Source organism: Strongylocentrotus purpuratus, unplaced genomic scaffold (assembly GCF_000002235.5).
Source record: "Strongylocentrotus purpuratus isolate Spur 01 unplaced genomic scaffold, Spur_5.0 spur5_scaffold_20, whole genome shotgun sequence".
NCBI classification, from domain to species: Eukaryota; Metazoa; Echinodermata; class Echinoidea; order Camarodonta; family Strongylocentrotidae; genus Strongylocentrotus; species Strongylocentrotus purpuratus.
Genome location: NW_022145606.1, coordinates 41,106,064 through 41,126,878, shown reverse-complemented (window position 1 = coordinate 41,126,878; position 20,815 = coordinate 41,106,064). Strand labels below are relative to the sequence as shown.

The window sequence follows — 20,815 nt, the reverse complement described above, 5'->3', positions numbered from 1 at the left end:
ATATCAAATTCACACCTTATGTCTTTCACCCATTCTATATAAAATCTCTATTTTTGTCTGAAAGAGTAATTCAATTTTTACAGTTCACTATAAATATATATGAATATTCTTTAAAAACAGCTGATCATTGATGTAATAATTATTTATTCACACCACTTTTTTTCTCCATAAATAATATTCTCCTTGATACAGTGTATTTCTTATTTTCTTCATCAACCAGTTTTAGAGAATAAACTTATAATTAAATTTGAAGAAAAAAAATGAATAAATGAACCTTTTATTACCACACGGCACACGTGTGTTGATATTCTACAGCATAGGCATTTAAGTTTTGACATTTTATCGAACATATATACTGCAATAATACATCACATTTGAAAAGACAAACATTGCAAAAACAACACCTCAGATTTTAGCCCCAAATTTACTGTCACGGATCATAGGCAACACAACCACAACAAATTGATTCGCCACCAAAGACAAGCATTACACATCCGAAAACCACCACAATAACTCCCAAAACATAAATGTCAGGAGGCCAATGTCTATGTGTCAAGATGTCAGCGATAACGAACACTTTATTAACTAGTCTTGGCTCCAAGCGCACGCAGGCGCGTCACATTTACAAATAATACATCGAGTAATAAATGCAAACCAGAAATAGTAATTGAGCATACATGTATATATTCCAAGTCACCTGTATTGCTATGAAGAACTATAATTGAAGAGACTTACATCTCAGGATACTGCACTACACTATTCAGTGAAACCTCATAGTAACATGGTCTTTTGACATCATTATTCATCAGGTGTAATAATAAATTTGAAACTGATTACCCTCAAATGTACACAGTAGATACAACAAGCCAAAGAGTGCACAATCTTATGGGTTTACATCTAGTGACATTATTCCATATAATTTTTCTGTTATCAAATCTCTTCAAAAGCAGTTTTCCATTTTGGAACAAAATTCAAACCTATGTACAAAACGATCTATGGGTGTGTATATGGTGTGCATTACACAGGCTTTTCAATTGCCACACATCTGTGAATTCTTCTCGTTTATTAAAAATAGGCTCACTTGATGTGAATTTCTTGCTTTCATCTTTAATGATGTAAATCACTTGGTTGAGAGCAATCCAGACAATGTTATAAAAAAGGTCTACATGTTTATCTCAGGTTATCCATACTGTACCTGCAGAATCAAAGCACATGTAGAGTGCAAATAATTTGCAAAAATTTGTCGCTGTTTTCACGAAGTGACGGTAGTGAAAAAAAATGCATTCACTTTGCGTTACGATTTTCCTCACTACCGTCACTTCCTGAAAATAGGGACGAATTATAGCAACTGAATCAGATACAGCAGGTACAATCATGAAGCTTATAGAGTAAATATTCAAATACAGTGTACCTCACAACAACTCAAAATTCAAGTACATTTTGTTTAACCCCTAATGTAATCAATTCTTCTAAGTTCCACTTTAGTTTGCCTTCGTGTAAAGTTAACAAACAGAAAATTATGGTTAGGTTGTGCAACTGTCACAATGTGTCCCCAACATTTTATTTCATTACACAGAACAAAAGTCTCAGATTGTTCTGTTTTTTTAAAAGATTATTGAAAGCTCTTTCCAGTTTTAAACGGCTTCACAGTCAATCATCCAGTGGATAAGCTATGCAGACAAGAGGCAAAATAGAAAAGACCGATCTGTCTTTGTAGTTTGTACGAATGAAGTTCTATGTTTTGTTTTGTTTTTCCTGAAAATGCGTTCTCTCCAAAGTTGTGTTGAAGTAGGTCAAGCTGATCCTGGCTAATGAGCTTGCTTTCGTGGATTTCCTGCAAGAGAGTCCTGGTTTTTCCATCTCTCCTGTTTACCTTGTTTCACCACTTTAAGCTGTTTCTTGGCATCTTGCACTTGCTGTCTGGTTATATTCAGTTTCTAATCAACTCAGACAGAAAAAGAATAGTCATGTTCTTTTGTAATGTCATAGGGTTTCTTTGGAGGCACGGGAACACTTTTGGATGTTCTACATGGTTTTGCTGGGAGTCTTGAGCCATGGGTCTGTTTATAGGGAGGATGTCCAGGAAAGACAGTAGGCACAGCTCTAAGAATGAGATGTGGTGTGTAACATCCTTTCCTCTCTTGGGTGTATTCCTGCATTACAATAAAAGCAAATGGAAACAATAATGAGTTTTTTCTCATAACATGACAATTGTTCTACTATTCATGCTATTTCATGTGATTTTTAAGACTGAAACTGAAAGCAGCTTCCAGCCAAATAAATAAAATAATAATGATGTCAGCAAGTCATAAGCAAATTTGATATAAATAGTGTAGTGTGCGGTGGGATTTTTAGGCTAGCCTAGCCTAGTTGGATAACTCCTGTGATGTGAAATTTGGCAGGCTAGCCTGGCTTAGACCAAACGCTTCAGTCTCTCTATATCGTCGGTTGTTCTACTGAGACTGCGTCTGGCTCCACTAGACCTCTGATTATATTATGGGGAATGTCAACAAATGTCAGTTTTATTAAAGAAATGACCCATATCAGATGGTTATATCTGTCTAACCTGGCTTTGCCTTTCGGGCTTTAGAAATTAGAGAGTAGAGTTTAGATCTAGAGTCTAGATCTAACTTAGATCTAGAGTCTAGTCTATAGTTAAAATATAGATCTAAAGAAGTTGACATTTGATTTTTATCTTGAAATTAGATGAGATAAAATTAATTGTATCGTTTTATTCTAGAATTTTCTTTGATAGAATCAAGCTCATGGAGTTATATTTCCGAGTTGGACTCTCTGGCTCTTGGAGTTGCGAGCGACTCCAGCGCAGCAGAATTTTCCCATCACCATCCCCAGAACCTTAACCCATGCCTGCCCCAGCCCGGCGGGCGTGGACTGGCGCGCTCCGCTGCTGCAGGAGCTGCGGTGGCTTGTCATGAGACAACCCGGGTACAGACTACAGTCACTGCATAAACTACATTTTTAGCTCTAAAATATCCTTATTAATCAACATAACATTAAAAAGAACTTACTTGTGAAATATTATGCAGTTCCCTTTCTTTCTTCGGTTCGAACATCCAAATGCAACGCACGAACCTGGCTTCTCCATTTTTTTCCACGTATGTTGTGCACAGTATCTTGTTGGGTCGTTCGTTTTTCTGCCCTCCTTAGTAATGGCGGCCACAGCTCCGTGTCCACACAGCAATTTGAGCGAGTACGCCCTCTAGTGTTATTAAGTATATATCTCTATGGGTTGTTGTTGTTTTAATTTATAGGCGTTTTTCATTCAGAAGTGAATATTTACGCCTCTTCTCTCAGGATTTTTATTCCTTTAAAATTAGATTTACTTTTTTTTATATATAGATTTGGATAAATTGGATTTTTAAAAGCTAAACTTTTATTTAATGATGAAGAATTCAGTGGCTGGCGAGCAAAAGGCTTATCGGCTATATAGGACGCCCAAGGACCAACTCGGACACGGTACGTAGTGACAAGCTTCTCAACTCAGCCTAATGCTGAGCCTAGGCCCTCCGACGTCCACCAATATGTCTAGTCGTCTCCATCGTGTTTCTTCAAAATTTTGACCGAAAACCAAAAAATAAAAAAAAACAGATCATGATACATGAAGATTTTAAACGTTAATATAGACAGTTCTCTCTTCTAATTTCTTTTTTTTTTTTTTTTCTTCTTTCTCACTTTTCTTCTTCATGTACATGTATACTCACTATAAAAAGCGAAACATTATTGGGCTCAAATAATTATGTGCGGTGCAAGGTGGTTAGTAGGGGTACAGGTGTACCCTTTTAGATCTAACTACGAAGTTAACCAGAGCCTGTTGGTGATTAATATCTGTTGATTTCAGGAGTATTGGGATTAATTCTTCGTTTTCTATTCCAGATTCTGTTATAAGCATGGCTCTCTCTATAAGAAAGAGTGGGCACTTACATAAAAAATGTTTAACTGTTTCTTTAAACATCGACTAACATCGACCTAACATCGACTAGCCTTGATCACAGAGCCCTTTACATTTAACCTAACATTTATCAAGATCGATTCTAGCTTAAATTTGATTCGATGAAACAGCTCACGAGCATCAGTTTAAAGGCAAAAATGATTCAGCCTTTAATAACAAATATATTTTCTAAAATATTCAGGCACGTAGCCACTGGGGAGGGGGTGGGGCTTTGCTGAACTTTGTTAGACCCCTCCTCAGGACGTCGATCAATGTAGATCTAGGTCTATGTGCCTCCCCCCCCCCCCCGAAAAAAAATTATATTAATAATAATAATAATAATAATAATAATAATTAAAAAATCAATCAATCAATCAATCAATAAATTAAAAAAAAAAAAAAAAATATCAAACTCTGGCTACGGGCCTGAAGATATTTAAAATCGAAATTAATGTTAGATGATGAATCAAGCTCCGGCGGGGGGGGGGGGGGGGGGGTCGTGAAAACTAGTAATTTCCCCTAGTTTGGCATTGTTTAAGCTTTTAAAATTAAAAATTATAAGTCGAATTATGGGCTAGAATGTTAAAATGATAATAATGATAATCGTAATAATTATAATAGTAATAATAATATTAATTAATGTTATAAGGATATGGTTTGTATTTTAAGTCAACATGGACCCCGGGACATTGAATTACATTAAATTAGCTTCCGACGGTGCGTAATATTAATAATACATTCAACTGCATATTACAATTTTGGATTTTCAATACAGGCATTCAAATTCTATTCATTGCTACTTAAAAATTATAAAATAACATTTGAGAGCGATAATCAAAACCCATTCTAACTGTCAGTCAAAAACTTGGAAGTTACACCTACGTTTTAACCTTTTTCATCCCTTCACGCATTTCATCCCTTCATTATGCTTTACTACTGCAGAGTAACTGAATAGAATAATCTAGTAGGATTTTAATCTATCTTATACACGATTTGAACAAGAACCTACCACACGCATGACATCGTCTTCACATGTCTGCAGCACTCGATGAGGTAAACCAAGTCTTCTTCGTCTGTGCACTTCACCCTTCTCAGATCTAGCCGCTGCAGGTTATTGGTTTGTTCTCTGATCAGTAGACCGAAGCCTCTCATCGTCTCTCTCGATACTCTGTTCTTCTCTGATGGGAGTGATGGCGGTGCTCTAAGGTTGATGTGTGTGAGCTGCTGTCCTCCGGTCCGACGAAGACCAGCCGTGATCTGAGGTATGTCTCTCTCTGCATCATCGATAGTAATATCGATATCTATCAAGCCGGGAAGCGATGAGAGCAGACCTTCATAGCTTTGTGACGTCACTCTCTTAGCTGACAGCTTTGTGATGGATAGAAGCTCAGGAGGAGATGGGGGAAAACTGAGAGAGGAGTCTGAGATGGTGAGATGGTCCAGTGAGGTGAAGGATCTGAGACAGGACCACATTCTGGCAGTCATCTCAGTAGATAGCCGACATTTCTTTACCTGCAGGACGGATAACAAAATACAGAGAGACTAGATTTTTACTTTCACGTAAATGCTATTATGCGAAACCGGGTACATAATGAGGCCCCCCCCCCTTCTTGGAGTAAAGCTTAACGGTGGACATTAAATTAATGATGATAATTACAGTATACATAATTATATTGACAAGTAGGGTGCGCAACGATTTTAGGAATATGACAACTAGGGAAAATATATCTCGTTTGTTATTTTTGTTTTAAGTGTATTCTTTTAATCCAGTTAGTATTATATAGTCTTGATTGCACTTCATTAACAGAAATTAATGATAATTGTCATCTCATGCCTCGTGTTTTTTTTTTCTCGAGCCGTGCAGTCTTAGTGTCAAATGGGCGCTGCTATGACATTGCAAACAATGAGTACGTGCAGGCAGGGGCGTCGCTTAAAATGGGGGGGGGGGGGGATGGGTGCGACATCTCCCCCTTTAGATCTGTCAGGATATTGTCGGTGAAATTGCGCTGCCGTCGGGAAAAAATAAGAAAGGGGGGGAGAAAGGGAAAGGGAAAGAAAGGAAGGGAAAAGAAAGAAAAGAAAGAGAACGGGAAAAGAAGAAAAGGAAGAAAAAAACGGGGGCTACAAGAGAGTTAGAGCCTATAGTGCGAGAGGGGGGGGGGGGGCGGGTTGTTAGGTGGAGTCGCCTCGTCGAGGGAGCAAGAAAGATACGCATATATAATTATGTTGCTGTGTCGGGTCAGCTATGTCGATATTCTTGCTCGATCCTCGTATACTATATCAATGCAGAAGTTTGAAATATGTCTGTCGGCCGGCAAATTTGTTCTCCCTACGAACTGCGATATTTTTTTTCTCAGACAAAGTAAAACTTTTTAAAAATTCAGACAATGATTATGAGTCAAGAACGGTAGAACAAATCGTCTTCTTTCTCTAATAATGTAATAACCATGAAGGCTTCTGCGCTTTGTGCGGGAGTGGGGGGGGGAGAACTGAATTCAGACAAGGATTAAAAGTGGACCACGGTACAACGGATCGTCTTCTTTCTCTAATAATTTAATAAAACGTCAAAGCTTTCGGGCCTCGCGCGGGAAGGACAAAAATGAACTCAGACAATGATTAAGTGTAATAATTGAATGAAAAGTCAAAGCTTCCGAGCTCCGCGCGGGAGGGGGTGGGGGTCACTGGTCACTAAATTCAGACAAGAATTAAGTGTCGATAACGGTACAACGAATCGTCTTCTTTCTCAAATAATTAAATGAAACGTCAAAGTTTCAGTGCTTCGCGTGGGAGGGGAAAACTGAAATCAGACAAGGATTTTGAGTCAAGAACGGTACAACAAATCGTCATCTTTCCCTTATAATTTAATAACCATCAAAGCTTCCACGTGAGGGGGGGGGGAACTGAGTTCAGACAAGGATTAAACGTCGAGCACGGTACAACGAATCGTCTTCTTTCTCTAATAATTCAATGAAACGGGAAGGGGTAAACAATTCAGAAAAAGATTAAGAGAAGAGAACGGTACAACGTATCGTCTTCTTTTTCTAATAAATAAATGAAACGACACAGAGAAAAGGGGGAGGGAAAAGAAGAGGGAAGGGCAAGAAAAAAAAAGAAAAGGAAAGAAAGGAAAGAAATAAAAGGGGGAAAAGAAGAAAAAAGATAAAAGGGAAGCAAAAGAAACGGGGGGGGGTGAAAGAGAGGAGAGAGAGAGGGGAGGTAAGCAGGGGCGTCGCCAAAGGGGGGGGGGGGGGTGCGAAACCCCCCCCCCCCCCCACCTGTCAGGATTTTGTCGGTAAAATTGCGCTTCCGTCGGGAAAAAGAGAAAAAGGGGGAGGGAAAAAAAGAGGGATAGGGAAAGAAAGGAAAAAATAAAAGGAAAAGAAAAGAAAGAAAGGAAAAGAAAGGAAAGAAAGGAAAAGAAAGAGAGAGAGAAAATAAAAAAAAGAGGGAGGAGAGGAAAAAAGGGAAAAGAAATAAAAGAAAGAAAAGGAAAACAAGAAGAACAAAGAGTAAACGGGAAACAAACGAAACGGGGGATGAAAGAGGAGAGAGAGGGGGTAAGAGCCTGAGAGAAGAGGAGTGGGAGTAAAAGAGAGAAGGGGGTTGTTCGGTGGAGTCGTCTCGTCGAGAGAGCAAGAAAGACACGGTCAATTTTGTTGCTGTGTCGGGTCAGCTGTGTCGGTATTCTTACTCGATCCTCGTGTACTAATATCAATGCAGAAGTTTGAAGTCGGTGAGATGTATATTGTCGGTCGGCCAACAAGTTTTTTTCCCTACGAACTGTGATTTTTTATCCGCTGTGACGACTTCGAGAGTGACTACAACTACAATACTTGTATTTTCTCGTTTCACTTTCCTATAATATCAGCTAAATAAATCAGAGGTTTAAAATTTTCGGGGAAACTAAATTCAAACGAGGTTTAAGTGTCAACAACGGTATGGCGAATCGTATTCCTTTCTCTCTCTATATTGTAGTGAAACGCCAAAGATTCCGCGCTTCGCGTGGAAGAGGAAAACTTAATTTAGACGAGTCGAGAACGGTACAAAAATCGTCTTCCTTTCTAATAATTTAAGGAAACGTCAAAACTTTCGCGCGGGGGGGGGGGGAAGCTTCATTCAGAAAAGGATTAGGAGTCGAGCACGGTTCAACGAATCGTCTACTTTCTCTAATAATTTAATGAAACGCCAAAACTTCCGCGCATCGCGCGGGAGGGGGAGAACTGAATTAAGATAAGGATTAAGAGTCGAAAACAGTACATCGAATCGTCTGTTTTTTTCTCATAATTTAATGAAACGTCAAAGGATTAATAGTCAAGCACGGTTCAACGAATCGTCTACTTTCTCTAATAATTTAATTAAACGCCTAAACTTCCGCGCTTTGCGCGGGAGGGGGAGAACTGAATTTAGATAAGGATTCTGAGTCGAGAACAGTACACCGAATGGTCTGCATTTTTTTCACAATTTAAGGAAACGTCAAAGCTCCCGCACTTCGCGCGGGAGAGGGAAAAACTGAATTCAAATAAGGATTAAGAGTCGAGAACGGTATGACGAATCGTTTTCCTTTCTCTATATTGTAATGAAATGCCAAAGATTCCGCGCTTCGCGTGGAAGGGGAAAAACTTAATTTAGACGAGTCGAGAACGGTACAAAAATCGTCTTCTTTCTCTAATAATTTAAGGAAACGTCGAAACTTTCGCGCGGGAGGGGGGAAGCTTCATTCAGAAAAGGATTTGGAGTCGAGCACGGTTCAACGAATCGTCTACTTTCTCTAATAGTTTAATGAAACGCCAAAACTTCCGCGCATCGCGCGGGAGGGGGAGAACTGAATTCAGACTAGGATTAAAAGTCTAGAACGGTACAACGAATCGTCTTCTTTCTCTATTAAGTTAGTAAAACGTCAAAGCTTTCGCTTTTTGCGCAGGAGGGGCTAAAATGAATTCAGACAAGGATTAAGAGTAATAATTTAATTAAACGGGGGGGGGGGGGTAAGAGGACATACATTTTGTTTTTGGTCCCAAAATTTGACAATTTGGCCGATCGATATTTCATTTCGTGGGGGGGTGAAGTCAGGTTATGGGGGTCACCCATTATAATTGTTTATATATATATATTTTTTTTATTATTATTATTTTTGTTATACAAATATTCGCAAAGGGGGGGGGGGGGTATTTCAAAACACACACATCAAGAAAGTCAAAGAGGGGGGGGGGGGGTTCAACCCCCCCCCCCCCCCCCCCCCCCCTGCGTACCCGCCTGTCTGTAAGAGCTAAGAGCTTTTTGGTTGTATTATTTGAACAAAAAGTTTAGTTGCGTTTTCCCGGCAGCCGCAAATAGTAATTGCTTTCCTAATTTTTTTTAGTCGTATATTATTAGTTTAAGATATTTTCTTACCTGGAAACCCGATTCTCGATCGTATTCGAAACATTCACCATCAAGAGACCTATAGTATTTGACAAAGAGAGTAGAAAGCGAAGAACAAAAATAAAACAAACACTATGGGAATTGTGTTTCGGGGATATATTATGGCATAACACTGATATAGTACATGGCCTGCATGTGAGTACCGTATGATACTAAAATGCAGAAGGTCGTAGTGAGTTTAATAACATTTTATATACATAATATGGAACAAATAATGTAATGGTGATAATCCTCTGCCACGGCAATATACACACACTAATTCAAACAATCGAAATGAAAATCATTTAGAGTTCTTTTCTTCCCTATGACTGGTTTCAATTTTATTTCTTCATAGTTTATTTCTTCTATCTGAAAAAAAAAATTTGAAACCCGTCATAGTGAGAAAAAAATATCTCAAGGATTATTATTTCGATTGTTTTAATTGTTATTTATATAAGAAATCTATATATCATAAACACATAATACAAATATAGCGTGACAAACAACGACAGACGTTGTAAGTGTAGTACCATAATAAATGCTAGTTAAAAAATAAAATAACAGCCTAAACATGTGTAAATGTGTACATTGTCAGCTTTGGATGAAAATAGGTAGGGATATAAGAAAAAGAAAACAATTATACCCCAAGAGCCCCAAAACACTCCACTTCCGCGAGAAGCACTTAAGCTGGCTGGGGCGGAGTAGAGGATTCCAATTGAAATTATCTCATTGACTTTTTTATATTATTTGTATACACCCTCTTTTCATCTAACCAATTTTGATTATAATTTTTAATTTTCCAACATTTTGTGTATGTTTATTTACTGATCTTGAATTGATAGTTCGTAATGCGTTCAAAGACATTAACGTAGATATATACACTCAATACTATTTGATGAAACAAAAGCACATAACAAATAAGCCTGTTATTCGCCTTTTCTAGTTTACAGTTAGACTTTCTGTTTAATTTCTGCTCTTATATATGATAGCACAAAATCGCTATGTTTGCGAGAGAGTAAAGTCCCAAACTCACTGTAAATGAAGACTATCCAATGCTTTCAGAAAGGTTGACGACTCGGCAATTTCAACCAAGTCTTCGTCCGAGCACTTCACCCATCTCAGATCTAGCCGCTGCAGGTTCTTGGTTTGTTCTCTGATCAGTAGACCCAAGCCTCTCATCGTCTCTCTCGATACACTGCTCTTCTCTGATAGGAGTGATGACACTGCTGTAAGCTCGATGCGTGTGAGCTGCTGTCCTCCGGTCCGACGCAGACAAGCCGTGATCTGAGGTATGTCTCTCTCTGCATCATCGACATCTATATCGATATCTGTCAAGCCAGGGAGCGATGAGAACAAACCTTCATAGCTTTGTGACGTCACTCTCTTGGCTGATAGCTTTGTTACGGATGGAAGCTCAGGAGGAGATGGAGAGAAACTGAGAGAGGAGTCTGAGATGGTGAGAGTACGAAGCATCGAAAATGACCCCAGACAAGACCATAGTCCACTCGTCACGTCGGCAGTTAAAGTAGATCCCTCGAACTTTACAGTCATAACCTAGTGTTAAGATAGAGAGATAGAGAGAGTAAAAGAAAGCGAATTAAAGACAGATTGTACGAATAAAATAACATTGATTAGTTGATCTCTTGATTATTGCGGTAATCATTAAAACAAGCAGACTGTAGCCTGATCTTATCTCATAATATTACCCGGTGACTAATTGGAGCTCCCTCCCTTACTCATTTACATTAATAAGTAACCAAATATTATCTTCCATGTTGAATAAACAGCTCCTTTGTTTTACATGGGCTACATGTTTATATTGAATGTCCCTCGTCATTTTCTATAAATGAATAGGTTCCAGGACCTTTATTAAATATGTATTCTGTTATTATTTTGTTTCAAATTATTGTTCTTGTTTCTCTTATACAGGACCTTGATCGAGGCCGTAGTTGGGCGAACATAGAATAATAATGAATATGTATCAAACGTATTTATCGTTGTATATATCATGCAGTATGATTTATCACGATGCAATTAATTATGAATAAGAATACAATTACACAAATATATTAGCTATTTGACTTATAGTTGCAGCAGAGAAATGAAAATTAAAACAATCTTTATTAAATGATTATTTTAAACGCATTTTATGAAATGAAAATGTGCATACCTGACGTTTAAGTTGCTTTGGAAGGTTTTGCATCCCAACGACGGTGTAGACAGTCGGTGACTTCAGAACAATACTCTCTGCATTAACACATCTTTGAACCAATGAAGACACGTTTCCTTGAGTACCCTTAGTCTCTGATGAGCAGTCAAGGAGAATGCGATATCGCTCGCTCTCATCCAAAAAGCGGTTGGAAAGGAGCGCCTCCATTATTCGTATGCAAAGGCTGTTATCTGTGCCAGCAGCAAATCGGATGAGATTCTCATAGTCACCGATGTTTGCTTTGATGTTTCGCAGCAGTCTATCTAACTTAGAAATATTCAGTCGTAACATATATTTCTTCGTTTTAGCAGCAAGGTATTTCCCAGCCGAGTGTTCCTGAACGAGTTTGTGATAAAATTCAATGGTCGTGGAATTGGTCTTGTGGGTTCGTGGGAGCCTTGTCGTTGGAATCGTCATGTTGGATAACAACCCAAGCTCACATGCCCTATCAAGGAGACCAGGAATTTTTCGAAAATCATGGGGCGTAAAAACTATTTTTTTAGAGTCGTCTATTAGACCAGCTAGAGCAACCTTACCAAGTTTACGAATGATTTCGATTAGTTCTTCTTTTGTTATTTCGTCTTTTGATTTTGATTTTGCATTGGCATGGTGCATCAGAAAATCATTCACACTGTCTAATAATTCTGTTTGAGTTGCAGTTTCAGTGTTCAACATCCCCTCGCTCCATAAGTGACAGACCATGAGACAAAATAAAGGTGTTTTAACAAGCTCATTAATCAGTGGTTGGTCATCAAGGTAAACCTTCAGATCATGTCCATGTCCACGACAAGGATTCGAAGTCGAAGCAAAGAACTTGTCGATGTACTCTCGTGAGCTCTCTTGCGAGAATCCTTCGATCCACATCTTTGTGTATACCGTTGGAAGATCATCTTGATTGAAGAAGTTCTCTAGGTGAGGGCGTGTTGTTACAAGGACCCGACACTCTGGAAATTCCTCCCAGCGGATGACACTGACCATATTGCTCTCTGAGCTTCGGTTTGCAGAAGGAATACCGGCATACTCATCTAGTCCGTCTAGTATGATGTGACATATTCCCTGATTTTCTCTAATGAAACTCTCCACACCCTCTGGTGTGAGATCATCAACATCGTTCAAAAGCTGGGATTTAATTGCTTCTCCAATCGATGTACGCTGACTTGTGTTTCGGAATTTCACCACAAACAGAAGTGGCAGTAGTTCTAATGGTGACCCCTTTTCTCTATGAACCCAGTCGTATGCCATCTTAGCAACAGCCGTGGTCTTCCCTCGTCCAGCTGGGGCCGAAATGAGGATTCGAGCTGGCAGTCTTCCGTTTACTTTCGTCGAAAAAATGTCACCAACAGAACCCTGGAGTATTTCCTTCTCTTTCGTGTCTTGGCCACGAGCGTCCTTCGTCACCATTGTCACAACCGTGTGTATATCTTTGAACTCAGCATAATCACTTTTATCCCACGGTTTCATTGGAATTTTGCATAATTGATTAAGGTACTTATTCTCCAACTTTTCGCGACATCGTTGAACGGTCAATGATGGCGAGATCTTCTTACTGGGGATATCTGGAATGATATAAGCATATGAGACAAAGTGACGTATTGTACTCCCATGATCTTAGCCCCTTTCCTCACGACCAAATTTGGTTCGCTAAGTTTTTTAATATTTTGTTGTTTTAATACATCAGGTTTCATTGTTCAGACATGTTCCTCGTTCCCCTTGAAGCAAAGGCCGGGAAATACACATAAGGAAATCCAACCTTAATAGCAAACTGCTCTGACATGAAGCAAACAAATTTAGAGAACCAGTCTGGCGAAAGTTCAAACGAAATCGGACAACCAATAATTGATTGATTGATTGATTGATTTTTATTCGACAAGCTTCCAACATACAACAATATATAATAATAACAGATCAGAAATAAGCAAGCTTGAACAGGATAACCCACGAAAGATCGAGAGCATATTTCCAATGGGGTAATAGCGTTTTAATTTTTTTAAGTTGCATTCCCTATACGTGAATGACGCAAGGGCATTTCAAATTGACAGAATCGATAATGTTACGGTGATGTATAGTACATCTTTCCCAATTTTCCAACACACGGAATGACTAAATGTCAATTTGTCGAAATGTCTTACTTAGGAAGATTGTCAATTTTTAAAAGGACATATAATATATATGCTATCCATAGTATATTTTGAATAGTACCCCAAGGTAGATAGTGCTTATGAGAAAAACAGAAATTAATGTTGTTGTTTTTTTCACGACAAACGGGAGAGTTGTCGGTATCTCCGCCACAATCCACTGACCAAATGGCCAATGTGAGCTTCGCAAATATATGTATATAGTGATGACATAATTGAAAGATTCAAAATGTTCTTGTTGTTGGAAAAGGAAAAGGCGCTTAGCGCTATTAATATCAAAAATCTTTTGGATTGGATTGGTTCAAATTACAATTTTCGCTATTCATATTCTCTTATTTTATTCTGCTTTCACGCAAGTTAACTCATTACAAAGGGTTAAATGCCCTTAGTAGGGAAATATTTCTTCAAATTGATATGAAAATTTGAGAAATGTTAAGATCCTTGAACTTCATTTGACTACCATATATATTCAAAAGAGTATTGCTTTGTACAAAATACAATTTAAAAGTATTTTGTTTTTATTGAAGCCGGGTGTCTTTTTCCCCAACTGTTTACATTTTGAAATTCTGAATATTTATTAGTTTTATGTGTTCTTGATAGAAAGATAAACGGATAAGCAAATATTAGTACACGTTCGACACGGCTTTTCCAGGAGTCAAATTATGATCAGATGAACACAGTAAATAGCATCAATACATCATCTGCCCGCCCTAACGTGCTGCAAGAGACTCCTCCAAATAGAGGTGACGGAAAGACAGAGGATGAAGGAACTTGAAATGAACCGATCCTGTCCTTTAACAACCTCATAAATTTCGTATTGAAAAATTATGCGCAACTTTGGTAGCTTCTGAATAAAATTCATAACATATCTGACCTTGAATTATATAAAATGGTAAATGCTAAATGGTAATTAGTACCACATTCGTAATTGTGCTATACGGTAACCGCGGATGATTGAGCAGCAGGCTTTTCAAAAAGTATTGTCAAAATCCTCATGTACCACGTTTTGACTGAGGCAATGAATGTGGGTCAAAAGTTACATACCATAAGATATGAAATAAGTTGATAGACCGAAGAAGCGCATTGAATATGGTCTGACCTACATTTGATATATCAGCCCAAACTTGGTACAAGGTGATTTTGACAACAATTGTTAAAGATTCTGGTGCTCGGTTACCCGTGGGAGAAATATTTTAAATAGGGTATCTTTGGACAGAAACAAGTTACTTTACATCATAAATTAGATTTCATGGAAATGTTCTAAGTTCATGTTCTCAAAACAATGTACGTGTACAGGTACATGCATGAGCGGTGATTTTAGGCGCTCTAGCACTGATAGACCAACCTTGAATCATTGGTGTCCCCTTGAGATATGTATCAGCAAGCATGACCAGCTCAGCGTCAATGAGAGCTTGTTTCAGTCTGAGATGCTGGTCGCAAGGCACCACGGTCTGTCTCCAGTCAAACAGCATGTCACGTGTTCCCTTACAAGTCACACGTCCTTCTATCCTATTGGTCTCTGTGTATCTATTGATGTCTGCGACCCTGAATCGGAGTGTTCGTCCTAAGGCCTCCATCTGCTCACCCGTCTCGATGTCTTCAGCCAGCTTGGAGAGAAGATCATCGGCAATACCTTTATAAGCCGCCATACCTTTGGGGAAAATAAACAAAAGTAAAGATTTTGAAACTTAATATGAACATAGCTTCTTTATAGTGGAACAGTAAATCAATGTTGCATACCAGCAGGTCTGCAGTCATCATGGTATTGTGGCAATTTTCTTTCTCAGTGTGTGTGCGGGGGGGGGGTAAGGCTTCAAAATGTTAAGAGTTTCTTTTTTGTGCTTTATGCTATGGTCACATTACCCAAAAGTAGCCTGCTCGGCGGCCGAGCGGTGAGTTTTTAACCAATTCTGCCCGGCGGCCGCCCAGGCACCGCTCGTTTTTAGGGCATCGCTCGGTCGCCGCTGAAGTTTTAGCGCGGCGTTAAAATTTGGGCGGCGCCTGCCCACTTTTCACTCGCCGCACAAAATACGATCGGTGCCTGGGCGGTCGCCACCCGGGCACCGAACTAATAATGCTGTGGATAATCATGATATACAGGCAATACATTATGTTTTCTTTTTAAAGCAAAGATTTGTGTAACTTGATCCAAGCATTGGTACCTTTCAACACGAAAGGTGATCTTTTCATTTAAATTACCGCAGCAAATCTTATCTCATTTTTGAAAAATTATATGCAAAGAGAATATGCAGTTATTTTCATTTTTAGTTGACAGATTTACCGTTATGTGCCTCCTTCATGAATTACTACGCGACAAAGACTTACATTAATTACATATCTCTTGATTTCATTGCCTTGCATTCAATACTCAACTTCCTGCGTCATCTTTTTTGTGTCATCTAGTTAGTAGGTTATGTTCACATCAATGATAACAAAGGCTCTTAGCAAATACATTATCATCATCACAATCCACGAATATCACATTTTTATTGGATTATCAAACAGATCGAATCCATTCTTTTTTCCTCCCACTGTCTTTTTCATTCTCTCTCTTAGTCTATATGTTTTCTGTGTGTATGTGTGTATGTGTGTCTGTCCTTCACTCTTTCTCTATAGATGTCGTTCATGTATGTAACTCATTCTTCGTTAAACGGAGAGTTTCAATCCAGAAGGTGCTACATTTTAGCGGGGATCTTTTAAAAAGTATATCAAGGACTTTTAAGTTATCAGTTTTGATGGAAAGGTATTACATCCTCTTTAACGTATATATATTCATATATCATAGGTATATTGCCTCACATAATGTTTATCATCTTTAAAGAAATCAAATAATAAATCATATAATTTCAGAAATGTTCATGATTCTGATTTATGTAGATTAAGCTTCTTTATTAAGAATAAAGTTGCGTTTGACTGTTTTCTGTTTGTTTGTTGATGTTTGTTTGGTTTTGAAGAAACAAAATCTTCTGGAAACAGCGCTTGTAGATGTTTCATCTAAAAAAGAGCTTAATCTAAAAAAAGATCGTTGAAATAATATGATATTTTAAACTTAATGCAATTTTGCGCTGATCATCTAGGCTGGCAATTGTACCGTATACATTAAAAATTATGAAATTTAAAGCTATGGTCACAAAGGTTCGTACGAATTCCAGAATTCGTAGAGATTCGTAGATGTGGCAAAGATGCTTAAGTCCTTCTTACGGCGTTCGTACGAACGCCGTTTAGATTTTCTTTGTTTTTTCCTTAAGGATGCCTTGAGTTCTTCTTACGTCAGGCTTACGGCCATCTTACGAGTTGTTGTTCTCGCAAGATGGTCGTCCGTGTAACTGACGGCATTCTCAAATCATTCGTGAGAAGATATCATACGATTTGTTGTATATTTTGTCGGGCTGCAAAAAAGCGCTTCATAAATTGCATAAATTGTGTACGTACACCTTACGAGCACCTTACGAACGCATCACGCACGTCAAGAGTAGTTCGTACGAAGGCCATACGAATCTTCGTTCATTAGGAGTTCTTACGAACGCCGTAAGAGCCCTCCCCTATGGACAACTTAAGGCTTAAGATCGTAAGAATTTGAGGCTTCTAGAATTTCCTTTCGACCCTACGTAATGTACGAAGATCGTGCGTGGTTCTTACGATGTTATTACGACGCTCCTATAGCTTCCTTACGAAGAGGGGTTTCGTACGAGGTTTAACAAAATCTTGGACAAGACCATCGACCAGTCTGCGAACTTCCGAACGGTCTACAAACGATTTACGAACGCTGGTTTCAAACGGCCTTCTTTAAAAGATGATCTAACGAAATGGTCTGAAAATCGTTCGTACGGCGTTCGTACCAGTTCGTGATGGGATCTGTGACCGAGGCTTTCAGCAATAGGAAACGTGATTAAAATTAGTGAACAAATTCGTTATCGCCCCAATGGAATCAAGTCCGTTCGGAATAAAACGAGTTTGAATGTACAGTAGCCCCTTTGGAATGAAATGAAAATTTGTTATCGAAATGGACTAACTTTCAACAAACACGTTTTTAATATGCAATACAAAGTGCAATTGCTCCTTATTGTGTTTGACGCGTATATTTATGAAGAAAAAAAAATCAATTACGGTCAAAAGTGTATTAATCACCTTTCGGAATAAGCTCTTCATATACATATACATGTATATATCAGAGACAAATGAAGTTAGGGATCTACATACAATTTCGAGATGTACTCACTTAGTTGGATGTCGGATTCTGACCAGCGAAGTTGATGATTGTAGAATCTAGCGAAGATTGACCGGACAAAGCTGAGCAATGGGCTAATGTAGCTTTCTTTCAGATCTCTTCATTAGTAAAAGGTTCAGTATTTCGGCAGGTTTATTGGCAACCAGTCATACAATCTTGGCTGAGATTGATGACACACAAAGAGGACTTTACCAGGCCTATTTTTTAAAGTAAAGTATGAAACGCAAACATGTACAGAAATGTTGATAAATAGTAGTCCTTTATAATGATTTCCTCTTCATGAAATGAGAATAATACAAAATTGTGTCAGTGCAAGAATGTGTTCCTTCGCAGGTAAGATGGAGGTATTTCTTCGATCTTCGGAAGACCTGTTAACCGCTCATGAAGAAGACTTTATGCGGCACTGATAGTTGCTAAATTCGCTGTGCTAGATATTAACACCAGACAGTCGCTTTGCAACGCCCAATAAAACATCTACATGGTATTATGCAAACGAGATATCTTCCAACAACCAATCAGATTGATTACCGCGTTTCCTTGAATATTTATTGTCAGTTTTGCTCACGGTTTTATGTCACATGGCACCAGGGCAACATTGATAGTTGTTAAATTCGCTGTGCTAGATATTAACACCAGACAGTCACTTTTCAACGCCCAATAAAACATCTACATGGTATTATGCAAATGATATCTCTTCAAACAACCAATCAGACTGATTGACGCGTTTCCTTTATAGCCAGTTTTGCACACGGTTTTAGGTCACATGGCACCAGGGCAATATAACTACTCTTGATGCTAATATTAACGAATATAATTATAATTGTGTAGGTGTCGTGGTATAGTCCATTCGCCGTCTGACTGTGAATCACTTGGTTTGCGATTCGAGTCCCGCTGCGGCGCCTTTGACCTTCATTTGCCTCTCTCCACCCATGTGTTGAATAAGTACCGGAAGGAAGGGATTCATTAATTTCAGTGAGCACTGAAATCGATAGCCTAGCAGGATTAGTATTTCGGCGCCTTGAGCTCCCTGCGTGGTTGATATGTGTCATACAAAACTATCCATTATTGTTAGACTATAAAATAATTTAGTGACCTAAATTTGCAATATCAATGTTCGCGGAGGGAAAATATGTATTTGTGGTCAATCATGTCCAACCTGCAAATATTTAATCATGGAACTTGTCCTTAATTTAAAATGAATAATCACAGTTTAGCTTGTATCCCCCCCCCCTTTTTTTTAGGAGGGGGGGGGGGGCGGGTGGGAGCATCGCTTACAACTGCCATATCTCCAAAATATATTTTTCTGAAAGTTTCTGATAGTCAGAGAGTACACTTGTAAAGACCTTTCATATTAATCGCTTAAAATATAATAGTACTAAAAATAAGTTAAAATGTAATATACCAACAAGGAAGTGGTATAGCTGTGTAAGATAATGGCAAAAAAAGTGTGATACGGGTTTTCACTGAACTCTGTGCTTTGAAAGAAGAAATGTGAAGCGTATTGTAACGGCATCATAATTATTCAAAAAGGAGAGAGCCTTTTCCCTTTCTTTGTTGGTCGATTGTATTTTGCTGAGGAACATTAAACAGCAAAAACATCAACATCGATGACGGACGAAGACGACGACAATATATCTGAAGGACTGTTTTGATACGATAATGATTGAAAGCAGCGGGTGGCAAGGTTTAATATTACTACTTATAATATTGATACTACTGCTACTACAACTACAACAACAACAACAACTACTACTACAACTACTATAACTACTACTAATACTACTACTACTACTACTAAAACGGACCATGACTACTACTCCCATTGTTTCTGATACTACTTCTTCTATTGATACTAGTACTGCTATTTCTACAACAATACCAACAACTACTATTGCTACTAAACCTACTAGTATTTCTACTACTAAAAGTACTATGACTACTACTTCCACTGCTTCTACTATACTACTCAGGCGCGTACGCAGGGGGGTATTTGTTATGTGTATATTTTTAACCCCCCCCCCCCTCCTTGGTTATTTTTTTTAAATATTTTTATATTTTGTTGTTATTATAAAAACCAACCACAAAAAAAGAAAAAAATTATGCCCATGGCTTACCTAAAAAAGGTGACCTTACCCCCCCCCCCCTTGAAAAATTCCTGCGTACGCCACTGATACTACTGATACTTCTAGTACTGCTACTTCTACAACAACAACACCAACTATTATACTAATACTAGAATAGTTCTACTGATGCTAGTACTTCTGCTTCTACTACTATTTCTTCAGCTACTACTACTACTACTACTACTACTACTACTACAATGACTGATACCGGGGTAGTCGTTGAAATCATGAACGAAGGCAGAAAGAGAATGAACTCCTCTTCCCCCCCCCCCCTCTCTCTCTCTCTCTCTCTCTATCTCTATCCTCATGAACGAAGGCAGAAAGAGAATGAACTCCTCTGCCCCCCCTCTCTCTCTCTCTCTGCCTCTCTCTCTCTCTCTCTCTGCCTCTCTCTCTCTCTCTCTCTCTGCCTCTCTCTCTCTCTCTCTCTCTCTCTGCCTCTCTCTCTCTCTCTCTCTGCCTCTCTCTCTCTCTCTGCCTCTCTCAATCGCTCTATCCTTCTCTCTTTCTATACATGCATCTATGTATATATTTAAAGAAAATGATCCCATGAGTCATCCATTTTGGAAGAAAAAAACAGAGAGTTATATTTTTGTCTTGGAACAAATTGAGAAAGAAACGTTTGAGTAATAATGGTTGCCCCAGATTTTGGGAAAATTGCTTCATTAATACAACTTTAAATTATAGGTAGCATTATACCCATACACTCCCGAGGTAAATTTTCGCGCCATCCCTACCCCCTCCCCCACCACCACTACCACAACCACCACC

At 38.6% G+C, this 20,815-nt stretch overlaps 2 protein-coding genes and 1 long non-coding RNA gene across 3 annotated transcripts; all 3 read right to left on the bottom strand.

The window, feature by feature from the left end:
• Positions 1-544: 544 nt before the first annotated feature.
• Positions 545-3,196, bottom strand: LOC105444547. The gene is made up of 2 exons (XR_973123.2): positions 3,030-3,196; positions 545-2,153 (listed from the first exon to the last, which is right to left on the bottom strand). It is a non-coding gene; the product is annotated as an uncharacterized LOC105444547 (long non-coding RNA).
• Positions 3,197-4,898: 1,702 nt separating this feature from the next.
• On the bottom strand, positions 4,899-10,895 carry LOC105438932. Its single transcript, XM_030992595.1, has 3 exons — positions 10,383-10,895; positions 9,341-9,389; positions 4,899-5,461 (listed from the first exon to the last, which is right to left on the bottom strand). The coding sequence occupies exons 1-3, from the start codon at positions 10,820-10,822 to the stop codon at positions 4,955-4,957; spliced, it is 996 nt and encodes a 331-aa protein (XP_030848455.1). The 5' UTR covers positions 10,823-10,895; the 3' UTR covers positions 4,899-4,954.
• Positions 10,896-14,967: 4,072 nt separating this feature from the next.
• On the bottom strand, positions 14,968-18,257 carry LOC105444516. The gene is made up of 2 exons (XM_011678855.2): positions 17,913-18,257; positions 14,968-15,344 (listed from the first exon to the last, which is right to left on the bottom strand). The coding sequence occupies exon 2, from the start codon at positions 15,340-15,342 to the stop codon at positions 14,968-14,970; it is 375 nt and encodes a 124-aa protein (XP_011677157.2). The 5' UTR covers positions 15,343-15,344; positions 17,913-18,257.
• Between the last annotated feature and the right edge of the window lie 2,558 nt (positions 18,258-20,815).